Source organism: Epinephelus moara, chromosome 16 (assembly GCF_006386435.1).
Source record: "Epinephelus moara isolate mb chromosome 16, YSFRI_EMoa_1.0, whole genome shotgun sequence".
NCBI classification, from domain to species: Eukaryota; Metazoa; Chordata; class Actinopteri; order Perciformes; family Serranidae; genus Epinephelus; species Epinephelus moara.
Genome location: NC_065521.1, coordinates 22,095,165 through 22,109,061, shown reverse-complemented (window position 1 = coordinate 22,109,061; position 13,897 = coordinate 22,095,165). Strand labels below are relative to the sequence as shown.

The 13,897-nt window shown below is 39.7% G+C and overlaps 2 protein-coding genes across 2 annotated transcripts; both read right to left on the bottom strand.

Annotated features, from left to right (window-relative positions):
• Positions 1 to 444: 444 nt before the first annotated feature.
• Positions 445 to 1,693, bottom strand: sst7 (somatostatin family member 7). The gene is made up of 2 exons (XM_050063960.1): positions 1,338 to 1,693; positions 445 to 943 (listed from the first exon to the last, which is right to left on the bottom strand). The coding sequence occupies exons 1-2, from the start codon at positions 1,440 to 1,442 to the stop codon at positions 716 to 718; spliced, it is 333 nt and encodes a 110-aa protein (XP_049919917.1). The 5' UTR covers positions 1,443 to 1,693; the 3' UTR covers positions 445 to 715.
• Positions 1,694 to 7,308: 5,615 nt separating this feature from the next.
• On the bottom strand, positions 7,309 to 10,583 carry srm (spermidine synthase). Its single transcript, XM_050063954.1, has 8 exons — positions 10,361 to 10,583; positions 9,813 to 9,933; positions 9,603 to 9,695; positions 9,337 to 9,490; positions 9,164 to 9,247; positions 8,752 to 8,897; positions 8,471 to 8,593; positions 7,309 to 8,366 (listed from the first exon to the last, which is right to left on the bottom strand). Exons 1-8 carry the CDS (start codon positions 10,498 to 10,500, stop codon positions 8,349 to 8,351), a joined length of 879 nt encoding a protein of 292 aa, XP_049919911.1. The 5' UTR covers positions 10,501 to 10,583; the 3' UTR covers positions 7,309 to 8,348.
• Positions 10,584 to 13,897: the final 3,314 nt, after the last annotated feature.

Sequence of the window (13,897 nt, the reverse complement as noted above, 5' to 3'; positions counted from 1 at the left end):
ATTTTATACTTGCAGCCTGGAAATGATAGGCTATTAATTTAAGGATCTACTAGATCAATTTTTCTTTCTAAATTGGAATATTTTGTACGATATTTCTTTACCCTTGAGGATATTTTTTGTCTATAAACTACAAAGACAAACAGCAAGGAGTACGAAGCAGAATAAGTAGGCTGCCCAAATATGAACTGCACTCTGATGCCTCTTAAGAGCAGCAGACGGTGAAAATTGTCTTTGTATCCTCAGTGTGCCATTTACGACTGCAACTTGTTTTTTTGTGGATAAGGAAATATATACCTTTTCCACAACTTCTGTGTGGTGAATGTTCTCCTCCACAATAAAAATACAGCCATCATTTTTGCATGAGATCTGACTTTGCATTTATATTGTAGAAGCAGGTGGAAAATATGACCTTTCTCTTTTTTTGAACAATTTACAAAAGCAATTAAATGTGATTTCCATTTTAAATGTTATATCCATGCTTTATTGTTGACCCTGAAAGAAACGGCTACATACATAGATACATACATTGTAAACATAAATAGATACATAAATAATTAATATTCAAACAGACACACTGTGTCAGTGAAGTCCATAGATGCTGCATGTCTGACAGGTGTAGATGATCATATGTACAGCTGAGATCTACTACAGTTCATGTGGAGCTGGCAGGGAAGGAGGACTGTAGGCAGGCAGAGCTGCATGGTTTTGGGCACTGTTAGCAGGAGGTGAAAGTTTTCCAGAAGAAGTTTTTACAGGGGGCTTTGCGGTCGCGCTGAGGCAGTGATAGCCTGTTGTAGACAGCCCTCTCCTCCAGACGAGACTCCAGCGGCTCCTCAAGGTCCACAGGTGCCGCTTCGCCCGGCAGCATGTTGGTGTCCAGAGCTCCATCCAACAAGCCGGACACCAGCTTCAGGATCAGCTCCTTGCGCTCTTTGCTCAGCTCCTGACAAAAAAAATCAGACACATTTATTAGAATTTGAACATATTATAAAAGAAACTGGATCATGGAAATGTGAATGTGAAAATTCAACATCTTACACTTATCTTACTGGGAAGCTCAAGACATAGATATTATTTTTACTTTCACATTTAAGATGCTATGAGTAACAGGATGAAATAAAGACTGTACTAACTTTCTATAAATGATCTTTTTAAATAGATAAAATTAAAAATACCACAAGTTATTTACTTTAGTTTATTAAGCAATCTTGATTTTTTAATACTTCTTTAAAAAAATTGAATTATTCAAACATTTTTCCCTCAAAAAAATGGAAAAATCTATCTTATAAAATATCCCAATTTCCCATGAACTACATGTGCAATAAAAATCTCCTCACCCTGTTCACGTGGATGGAGCTCCTGTCCTCCACAGGAAGCACGGCGGCTGCTCTAACGCTGAACAGAACCCCCATGAGAGCTGCTAACACCACCAGAAGCTGCATGCTGTGACAGGAGTGCAGGTGACGGACAAGAGCTACAGCCACAGGAGCAGGAGGCTCACAGAAATAGGAGTGTGTGAGTGAGTGTGTATTTGAAAGAGAGGGAGAGAGAGAGAGAGAGGGTCTGAGCAGCTCAGGGATCCAGAGGAGAGTGGTGGAGAAAGTGCAGTGCAGTTGGTGGCAGCTGGTCACAAGATGTGGAAACCACTGATGTTTCTTCTGCTCTACCTCCAAAGTCCCTCACTCTTTTATACGCCTCTACCCCTGTCTGCCACTGACGTACGGGGTGGTGGGTGTATGACGGAGGGTGGATGGTGTATGTGTGAGTGTGTTTGGGGGGTGGGAGGATGTGTATGTGAGCGTGGAAGAGGAGGGCAGATGAAGGGTTCAGGACAGAACAAATGAAACCGTAGAACACTTAACCTTTTTGACAAATTGGGAACATCTGCAGCAGGCGATGACATCACCGGGCTAAAACCAGGTTTTGACATCAACATGTAACTAATGTATTGACAGTTATGACAGACGATCTCAAACAAGACCTCTTCACGCAGGTGGACAGACAATTCCACAGCTCATCAACTGTGTGAAGCACTCTAACTGGCCTAACACTCAAAGAGGAAACGGTCACATTTCCCTGCCACAGCAATCAAAAAAAGAAAGAAATACAAACTGACCACAAGCTGACTTAATATCTACACATCCTAGTGTTTGACACTGTACTTCTGTCGACATCTGATTGCTGTCACAAGGCTTCTATGAGCCTCTCTGACACCTGCAGATTACAATTGAGCGGTCTGACACTCGCTGTGACTTGAGGAAGTGCCTTCAGGAAATGCACATCACCAGTCTAGTGGAGTAAACAGTTGTTAAAAGAGGAGGAAGCAATTATTCGTCAGCAATTCAGTGCTAAACATACAATGGAGTTGTTAACTTTGGTCTTTGTTACCATGGGCAATTTTGGAGATTTCATTTTACTGATTTTTATTCGAATTAAAAACAAAACAGTGGCCTTTGGTTCAGGACAGATGCTATTGACAGGTTTTGGGAAAAGACTGATGAGAGATTGCACCAATGTACCACCAAATTAAAACTATATTCCAACTAAATACACACACCCAAAAAGGTCATGTTAAAGGGGGAGGTCATCCCAAAATCAAAAATACATATGTTTCCTCTTACCTGTAGTGCTGTTTATCAGTCTAGAGAGAGTTGCAGAGAGTTGGAGATATCAGCTGTAGAAATGTCTTCCTTCTCTCCAATATAATGGAACTTGATTGCACTTGATTTGTGGTGCTCAAAGCACCAAATAAACACATTTGAAAAATTCATCAGCAATCAGAAATTCCACACCGAGTACGAGATTTTACCTTCTTTACCACGATACAGGATGCCAAAATTTAAACGGAATCGTTTTAAAAATTCATTTGTGCCAACCTAATTTAAGATTTTAAATGATGTTGTTTGATACTTAGGGGTTGTGTTGTGTTTTGCTTATGGTGCTCTGTTGTGTGCTGGTGTTATGTGCAGTACATGAGTGGCTGATGTGCAATACTGTTCTGTGTAGTATGTGTTTTGTATGCTTAATTTCTTCTGGACTATTATTGTAAGGCAGCATGACATTCTCACTCTGACCTCATCACATATCCACGTTTAGTCAGGGACCTACCATGACCAGATACGGCGTGAAAGGTACATGCGTTGGTTGTTGATGTTCTGGGATGCCATGTCAAGTTCTGCCTGTTACATGCATTGTCTTCTTTCAAAACACACTTCCGTTTTCATAGGAAATTTACCATTTTCATACAGTCTCTTTCAAAATAAATGCACTACGTCAGTACAACATTGTGTGATGTTGGGTTTAGGCAACAAAAACACGTGGTTAGGTTTAGGAAAAAAGAACACGGTTTGGCTTTATAATCTTATAGACATGAACACCGCTCTCCTGGGTAAAAGTCGGTGTCTGTTGGACCCATCCACCACCCCTTCCACCTGCCCTACTCAGACTTTCACCATCATAACTTTTGTTCGTGTCCTGAAGCGTTTCCCCCTGATGCCACCGAGTGCCGTTAAACTATACTGTTGACTTTAAAGGATGGCTTTTTTTATCAGTCTGACGCTGCAAGTCACTGCCCAAGTGCCAGATTTCGACGACTTCGGAGTGAGAGCGGGTTGAAGGCAGCAATACTTGCACAGCTCCTGAGTCCAAGACAAATTTCCCTCGAGGGAATATACAGTATATTGTATCATATAGTACCGTATATTATCATATGGTATCGTATCATATTGTATCGCATCGTATCATATCGTATTGTACTGTACCGTACTGTACTGCATCGCATCGCATCGCATCATATCGTATTGTAAATCAAGACCCGGTAACTCAAGATAATCCACAGACCTTGTTGTGAGCAGTTTCATGTAGAAACTAATTTCTTTCTCCTGAACTACACCCGACAGCTGTATCACCATGCAGAAGGAAGTGTGCATCTACTCATGGACAAGAGGCTCGTGCTCCTGACAGCATGAAATATAAATATTAATGGTGTCCTCCTCGGCTGAGCTGTAATATTAGCAAGCTCAGATACTTGTGTTTGTGCAGTGATACGGCTAGCCGGTGTAGTTTGGTAAAAAGAAAATAGTTCCTACATGAAACTGTTCACAACAAAGTCTGTTGATTATCTTGAGTAACCGTGTCATGATTTCTGAAAAGAGACATTGCTGTTGAGGTTTTTAAATAAATTTATTTGGCGCTTTGAGCACCACAAGCCGAGTGCCATTTAGTTCCATTATATTGGGGAGAAGGCAGACATCTCCAGCACTCTGCATCTGACACCAAAACAATCTAGACTGATAAACAGCACCACAGATAAGAGGGCAAACATGCATTTTTGTGTTTGGGATGAACTGTCCCTTTAATGTCTGGACTCGCATTCTGCTGGTGGCAACAATAGCTGCAAGAGCACAATATATTTCAGTTAGTGCATTTTAGGACATAGCTGCAGCTCAATTAAATTCACAAAACACTATAGACTAAGCTGTTTGGATTAAACCAGTGAGAAATGGTTTCTGGCTCCCAGTGCACATTCACAATGAGTACCTTTTTTCTCAGCCAAGTCTCTCCTACACAGTATTCTTTGAAATGCTTGCCCTGGACAGTATGGCTATAGAAAGACAAAGTTTTTGCTTGCCTTCATGTGGCAACAAATTATTATGTTTAGGATGCATTTTCCTTTGTAATATGGAGATCATACAAAAATGCAGCCTACATAAAGACACATCTATTTCTCATTTATAATATTGTGCCAACTGTATGTAGCTCAATGTCATGAATGTAATTCACAGTGTAAAAAAAAAAAGATTTGTGCCAGCTACTCCTAAACTACTGCAAAATCCAATTATACTGATTATACAAAGTTAATTACAGCATAAAATATACGCTCTTGTGGGAGAAGAAATAGTTTTGAGTGTTTGAGAAGCTGCTCTCCAGCAAACATTGCTGAAAAAGCACAAACCAGAGTTTACTGTTGTGACGTCTTTAGACAGCGCTACCGGCAGGGAACATACAGTACTTATATTCCAGTACGCCTTGGTTGGTATGTTGAAATGGATTTGTTGTGCTTTCAAAACAGTGTTTGAGGTATTTTCTTCATACAAGGCTGATCGTAAGAAGTCCCAGAGCCAATCTAAAGATTAGCTGACTGTTGAAAGAGCTATATTGGCAATTCAGTGTGTTTGAAGACTCTACAACGACTGGGCTCTTTATAAGTATCTGCAATCCAGCCTGAAGCCCCAAGACTTCAAACAGTGGAAAAACGTCAGCATGACGATAGGTCTGGGTGCTCCCAGATCTTATTAATGTTCATGGAAGTTTCCATTTTCACTACATCTGCTTCACTTAAGGCTTCCAGCAACACCTCAACAGCTCTCTGAAAGGGATCACAAAGGAACACTGACTCAAAGATCATCTGAGGATTATGTGTTGAGTGTTTTCTATTACACAGGTGACTCTGGACGTGTGGGTAAATGTGTCTGGATCCACCTAAATTCAACTTACATAAGAATTTCTAAGGACAAGTCATTCATTGTCTTCAGAGTTCAGTTACTGCAGTGCAGATACTCTTATAGTTAAAACACATTAACACCTAATTAAATATTTATGGATACTTCTTCAGTGGGTTTAATGAAAGACACTGGACGTATGCTTTATTTCCTATATTACAGTATGTGAACCCTCATCAACACAAACAACCTTGACTACAGCCAAGGCACTATGACAATAACGCACTGCGCTGTCGCAGGCTGGTCACATTTTAATAAAAAAGTGGCGAGGGCTGAGGTCTTACACAACAATCAGTAGACGTGATGCAACTGAGGGCAACAGTGTCACTGCACAGAGCAAAACACTCACTGATCTGAACAATTTAATGGAGCCAAAGGGCTTTTCATTCAAATCCAAGGAAACCCTAGAATACAAAGTTACATTCTCCGAATATGCATTTGGTGAATCTGAACAGTGTCTTGTCAATGTTTAAATGCATTCCTGTATACCTCAGCAATGAGACTACAGTAGCCTACACATTACAAATTAAAGGATGCCATCTTGTGCTTGAATACTGAAACTGCACCTGGATCTTACTAGTGCAAAAAAGCTCTTCGTACTAGCATCTACAGTACAAGATGTTCAGGGGTAACCATTTGCAGTGCGTATTACATATTAACCTGCATGTGGTGAGAAAGCATTGCTGCAACTGGTTAAGATTAGCTCAGGGATTTATGACAGAATAAGACCAGAATAAGATCATCATCATCATACAAATGCTGGCCAAAATAATTTGAGGCCGACACAACTGTCTTAAAGCTCAATTAATGAGTAACCCACCAAAGTTAAGCAAGAGAAAAACTGGTCTGGCAGTTTTCAACGGAGTCCCTTGAACTCTCACCTTAAGATATCTGAATAAAAATGGGTGAGAAGGCCTGTTCCCAGTAAATGTTTTGCTCCTTACAATCAATGCACGTCTGTTTGGAGAACAATGAATCACCTAACACAGAACATTAGCACAGTGTTGCTGTGGAATTCAAAATGTTAACTGTACCAGTATTAGTTTGTGCACATCAGATAATTAGTAATGTTAACTGTAAGATGTTAAACTAAAATATATCAGTATGCAATTTCTTATCTCTCATATTGACACAGTTTTTAACTAGCCTACATACTACAACTGCATTATCGAATCCCTGAAATTCAGTTATGGCTTTTGGGTTTGGTGTGCCACCCCTAGATCTTCAGTGGCCCCATTTATCCACCTCTGTGAAACATTTCTGGGTGCCACAGTCTGCAGCCACAGTGAAACAAACACAGTTGTTTTAGGAAGTGCCACTCCTTTTAAACCTTTGAGCCCTGAGCACATTGGTACATTTTTTCAAAAACATGGGGAAAAAGGCAATGAGCAACTTGGTAAAAATGTCCAACAAATAGCAAAAAAATTAATAGATTTTGATTTATTTTTTTTTAAATAGGGAAAAAAGAAAAAGCTAGGGGAAATTATATTTATAATTATTATATATTTAAAAAATACAGTACACAAATACTATAATTTTAATACACCTTTTCTATATCATTTCCTTGTTCATTTCTTTGTTTTTAACTTTTATTGTAATTTTCTCTTTTAACTTATTTCTTGCAGTTTTTTTTTGGTCATTTCTTCTTTCATTGCTCACTGCCTCCTTGCCATGTTTTTAAAAGAAATCAAGCCAATTTGCTCAGGCTTCAAAGGGTTAAAGATACCAACTCTGAACCCAGAGCTAAATGAACCAAAATGTAGTTCTGCATTTTGTGTCAAATCTGTGCAAATAACGAAGCATATGCCTGAATAAACCTTTTATGTTACCAATTTATTACAGTTCTTATAAAAATCACAAATTCACTGCTCAGGTGTGACACTATTCGTCAACAGATTCAATGTAGATTTACAACTAACAGGTAGCAACTGAAGATGTTTGATCATAAAGGCTTACTACAACACTAGCCTACTGCCGGTACTCAAGTCAATACCCAACAATGCAAGTTAATAATTGCATAATGAATTCACATCTTAAAGCATTGCAAAGCTTTAATGCTATAGTGCCAAATTAAACGTGTACTTAATTTGCATTTTAACACTGTTAACATTAAAGACTTCATGTCAAACTGATGGTCAAAGCTGAGCAGATTTATTTCATCTTAAATTGGTGATACTTTAAAGGGACAATTTTCTCATCTACTAACACTTGAGCTTTCTTCGAGGCCACTATGTGCCTGGTACACTTTGATACAGAACAAATCTTCTTTTTTCAACAACAAACTGATTTCAGGCACTATAGGGTTCATGTGTAGAGGACACATAAGTATTCTGAATTTACAGTCATGATACATGGCAACCGTGTATTTTCCTATGAGCACAAACTGATATTTAACAAATAAAAGTACAGCAATACATCACATGCACATACTCTATGTGGTATGCAACGTATCACATACATGTGTAGATGCAGTGAATCCGAGAGACAGTACAGTTTCAGAGTGAGGTCAGGTTTGACGGCAATGCTCCTTCCACTCAGCCCAGCCCGCTAAACTGCTCTGCACAATTACAGTAAAAATCAAATAAACCAAATACATCATCAAAATAAATAAACACAAAGAGCGTGTAAGACTGGAAGGAAGGTGACACTGGAACGTACTAACACTTTCACCGCAGATCTCAGCAAGTTGCTGATTGTTAGGTACCTCCACCAATAAAATCTTTAGGAAGCTCCTCTCGTCAGTGGTGCTGAACTGTGCTGAGGAGGTGAAGAAGCCACTGAACAAGGTTGTTAATTTGTGATCTGAGGGCCAGGGCGAGGATGAACATGCTGGTCTGTTGTTGCTGGTCATGCTTCATTCAGTACCTGTCAATGATCAAGAAGACAATGAGTGAGAGGTAGCAAATATGCGTTAACACTTTAGAACTGCTCTCAAATTAGAAATGAAAAATGATGTCAGCAACATTTACCTTCTTTGCAAACTCGGGCAGGACGAATGATGCTCTGTGAATGTCAGGGTTGTAATACCTGAGGTTCATACTTTCCATGTCTTCTTTTGACAGTGTTCTCATTGGTTCCCTGAAAATTGTTTCCTAAATTAAAAGAAAAAGAACATTCAGTCATCGAGAAACAGCAGAGAACTAACTGTGCTACAGAATCGCTCTACTATAAACTGGTGGAATTTATAGGCAATCCCCACATCAATCAGGTGTGCAGTTTGTGGCAAATGGAGAACGACTAGCACACTTACAGGATTTTTACTGCAGAGCATGAATCCAATTTGGCCACTGGGATAAGTTGGGATGGTGCTGTAGGCGTAGTCCACCACGGGGAATAGGGTCTTGCAGAAGGTGCGCATCTCCTTTATCAGCTCCAAATGGAGCCACTGACACTCGCCTGTGAAAGAAGAAAGTGGCTTGTTAATCCCCTGTATGCCTTCTTTTTTTGCATTGTTTGATCTTGAGGTAGGTGGAACACCGATTGCACAAATGGGAATACAAAAGCTCCAGAGGAGTTAACAAAAGCCATGAGAAATAACCTTTTTTTTTGGTAGGCTTGAAAAGAGAAAGTGTCATGCGGTTCTGCTCAAGTCAGTTCTTAAGAAAATTTACTCAATAGCCTTCCTCTAACTGTCAACAAAATGTGGTGCAATATAAAGTTACCCTGGGAAGCAAGAATTCCACCCTCTCTCAACGCTGCCTTCATCAGCTGATAGTAAGACTCCTTGAACAAACTCTCAGCAGGTCCTGCAAAACAAAAGGAAGCAGAGCTCAGAATTGCCTCCTGTAGTAGTTGGCGAGGAAAGGTGTTATAGCACTTTAAAAATAGCACTCACCAACGGGGTCTGAGGAATCGGTAATAATGATGTCGAAGGCATCCTGGTTCTTCTTCATGAATTCAAAGCCGTCTCCGATATGAAGGATGAGCTTGGGACTGTAAAACCCTTTGGCCATCCCTGGGAGGTACTTCTTAGACACATTAATGACATCCTACAGAGCAGAACACATCGACACTGATCAGCAGGCGTTACACAGGTGGAGTATGAGAAAAAAAAAACAGTAATCAGTAAGCCACAATCTTTATCAGCGTTGTTGCTCCCACCTCATCAATCTCACACTGAACCACCGTCTCCACCAGCGGATTCTTCACCACTTCTCTGAGCACACCGCCATCTCCACCGCCGATGATCAGCACCTGTAGAGAAAGACAAGGAAATTAGCCGACCATCAACATGGGAAACATGACTCATCCTGTGTGTAGTCAGCCATGCTGCAGATTCATTTATTTCCTAGCAATAAATGTGAGTAATACCTTCTTGGGGTTGGGGTGACTGAGCAGAGGAAGGTTTGCAATCATCTCCTGGTAGGCAAACTCGTCTCTCTCTGTGCACTGGATCACTCCATCCAGCACCAAGACATTCCCATAGGTTTTACTGAAAAGTGATGTTTCAGCAAAGTGTGAGAGGCACATTTAACAGATGAACCCTAAGTAACTCTGAAGGTTTACATATATTGAGCAGGGTGCAGCAGGTGTCGCTGAGAAAAGACACTTAATGACAGAATAGCACCGCCACTGACTTTAAATAGTCAGTAACGGCTACTGTTACTGTTAACGTTACTCTCCATCAGTTATCCATACAAACGTTACCACCGTGGCTACCTATCTGCTGTTAATTCACTACCTGGCTAGTTTGTTTATGAGCTAAAACTCGTTTCGTGACACAGGTGAGCTAACGTTAACGCTGCCAGCTGAAGAAACTTCCCAAGACCCCACGAGATTCAGGTCGCTCATTCATTGCTAGTAAGTTACATGCTAACGGCTAGCAACGTTAGCCAAGTTTTGTAGCTAAAAGTACTCACCTCTTGAACACCATAATATCTTGATACTTGGATTTCTTGTGGTAGAGGACCTCTTCCACCTGGAGGCTCATGGCTTGTCCCGGCCACAGCGTGCATGACTCAGTAAACCATCCATCCTTGATGAGCTCCATGACAGACATTTACCCACGGGTACAGATAATACTAACGTGTTCGTAAGTGTGGCAGTGTGAGAAGCACTGGACCGATGTTTGACAGCTAAACTTGATGCCTCATAATATAGCGAATGGGATGCTGCTGACGTCAGTGACTTACCGTTGTGCGAGCCAATGGAGAGCCAGGATGAACCGGTTCGTGTATAGTTTGTTTGACTTGACACCACTAGCACTATAGCACCGCCCATGGCGCCGCCCATTAGCAAGAGCCGAGTGTAGCACACGTGAAGCTAAACCAACCAAAGTTACTGGGTTACTACCACGGTGGCGTACCAAATGCCCCGCCTTACTCCGCCTCTGATTGGCTTACCCTGACATTCTGACCCTAACTTCAACCAATCCTACTCCTCTTGCCTAAACCTAACCAATCAAACCAACGAAGGGAACGAGTACTAGCCAATCACAGGGAGAGGAGGGCGGGTCATTCCTTCTCTACGTAGGATTCGCAAACTTGCGCACCGCTGCGCCTGCTAGGAAACAAGGGAGGGGGTGGAAGCAGGGGCGTAACAGCTAATTCTCCATGCATAAACAGACGTTTATTGATGCCCAGAGGGGGAATCCGTTGCTTGGAACAGCAGAAGAGCAACAATAGTACAGACAAATAGAGAAACTTTAAAAAAATAAACATTTGTTTTCTTTGTAAAAATCTTAATCTATATAAAGTAACTAATAACTCTAACTTTCAGATAAATGTATAGGACTAATTTCTAGATTTATATGTTTAATTTTGATTTAAAAAATGTAGAAAATAACTTTTTCAAAATGAAAATGTATTTAATTTAGTTTGATTCGAAGAAAGGTCTGATTAATGATACTGCTCCAACAAAATGAAAATGTATTTACTTTAGCTTGATTTAAAGAAATGTAGACAATAACATTTTTCTCTAAAGTCATCTTTAATAAAGAAGTCTGTATGGATACATATTTACAGGGTACACTGTTCCTCAGATGGAAGAAAATACACTTTGAAATTCATTAAATATTGAAATACTTAATTTCACTTGCAAGGATGAAAAAAAATGGGAACATTGTTTCTGCAGGAGGATAAAAAGTTGTAAAATACATGTAAGATAGAAAATAGCATCAAAGAGTTTGTCTTTCAAGCAAGCTGTTGCAGCAGCAGAAGAACAGCAACAGTACAGATAAATAAAGAAACTAAAAGTAATAATAAAGAATATATGAACATATATGTAAGGTACATAGTACAGCAAGTACTACATATCTCCTGTTTCCCCAGTAGAAGTACAGCTTTCAGTTTATTAATTTTTTAAAACTTTACAGAACAATATAATTAATGAAATCATATCTATTCATTAAAAAAAGAAATGATTTTACCTATAATTTTACTTAAATTTGTTTTGAAATAACACATATCCAAAAAGTATGAACTCAGAAAAGAACAAACATATATTTCTCTAAAACATATATTCAGAATCAGAATCACCTATATTGGCCAAGTATGTGTACACATGCGAGGAATCTGACTGCATTCATTTCGAATTGCACTCAGTGTACTTGCAAATAAATAGACACAATGGCTAGAAACAATGACAGCAAAATTAGAGGTACAGGTTAAACAGGACTTATGTACACAAGTATGTGAAATAATTTGTGTCATTAAACTTCATTTAAGAACAAACTTCAGGTGATGCAAAATGATATTATTTGGTATTAAATGAATCCTCTCCAACTCATGTTGATGAATTTAAAAGGTTAGAACCGCTTTCAGTCCAGCTCAGGGTAGAACCACAGAAGCTGCAGCATATGTAGAATATTATTAATGGGTATGCTCCCCAATACTTGTGTTCTCAGATAACAACAGTAGATTCTCAGCGTAGCTATAATACCAGAGCCAGTGTAGAGTGTCTCAAGTAAATAATGTTGCCGAGCCTGAAGTCTCTGCGAGCCCCTTAGTGTTTTCCCTTCTGGTTCTGTGCTATGGTGGTCAGCACAGTCCCCAGGCCTTTTGCTCCTACAGTCACTGCTTGTAATACTTAAAAATAACTCCAAATATAACCGCAGTAGTGAGTAGAAGATCCATAAATAAAATATATTAAGCTAATTATTGTCATTATTACAGTGCGACTTTAAGAACTTCAAAGAGTTTTAATTTTCCAGTTGCACACAAACAGTAATCTTGAACATCATTGTTTTGTGTTTTTGTATTCACCCTTACAGCAGTGTACAGTGTGTGTACTCTGCTGTGTCATGTGTTATGGCATTGTGTGCAAATCATCATCATCACAGTACACTGAATAAATCACATGCAAACATAACCAGACTGCTGCAAAAAAAACTACACAAACTCTTCTAATATTAAACTACTCAGTTTTAAGGTTTGGTGTTGCATCCTGGGAATGGACATGACGTGTGAGGGAAACAATCCCATGGTCCACGGTGTGCATCACAGGAACTTTTCCTGACGTGTTCACTATGAATCGTAATTCATACATGTCTTTATATTCATTTGGCAGGCGTTTTGCTCAAAGAGACGTACAGATGAGGTGGCTGGGTATCATCAGCATAAGTGCATAGTCACACATGAGTGAAAATAACATCAGTAAATATTCACCTCTTATTCACTTCCATTCAATATGAGCAGAAGGACAAATAGAACACTTGCTTCTAGTGGCAAGGCGAGTGTGTGTAGAGAAGGCCGTGTTTAACCTGTCAATTGTGTAATATTGGCTATGAAAAATACAAACTGCCCCACATGAGAGATGCTGCCTGGCTGACAGTGAATCTGAAGACAGGCATGGAACGCAACAAAGTGGGAAATGTACCAATAACGTCATGTGGTATTTATTAGCAAGCTCGCTAACGTTAGCTAGCTAGCTTTCTATGTCCTGGATTTCACGGCAGATTGTGATGGTGTGTCTTATGCCTTCAGAGAAATGATAACCTAGAAAGGTGATGATTAATCACTACATACTACAATTTAAATTTAGGTTCATGTAAGCAGGTTGTGCACACATTAGTGTCACTACAAAAACAGCAGGTGTGCTTGAAAACTCTGTCGGTGCGCACAAGAACTAGCACCAGACATTGCAATTGCCAACCCCAAAGTTTACAAAGGGATGACCCGGGGGTATGGGCTACTCAACAGAAAACGTTATAGCCAGGGGGGAAAGTAAACCTGCAGTAGTTACAATACAGCTCCAGTACCAATTTTTGCTCTAGTGTGAAAGAGATTCTCAGAGAACTAATACTGCAAATTTAACAAGGAATTATTTTTAAAAAAAGGATACAGTCAGAACAGGATTAAAGCTGAATATTTTATAACTCAATATTGTTTCTAAAGCAGCAACAGTAATATTGAAACAGCAAAGTCACAATATAAACTTAATATCTCACTGGAAACAAA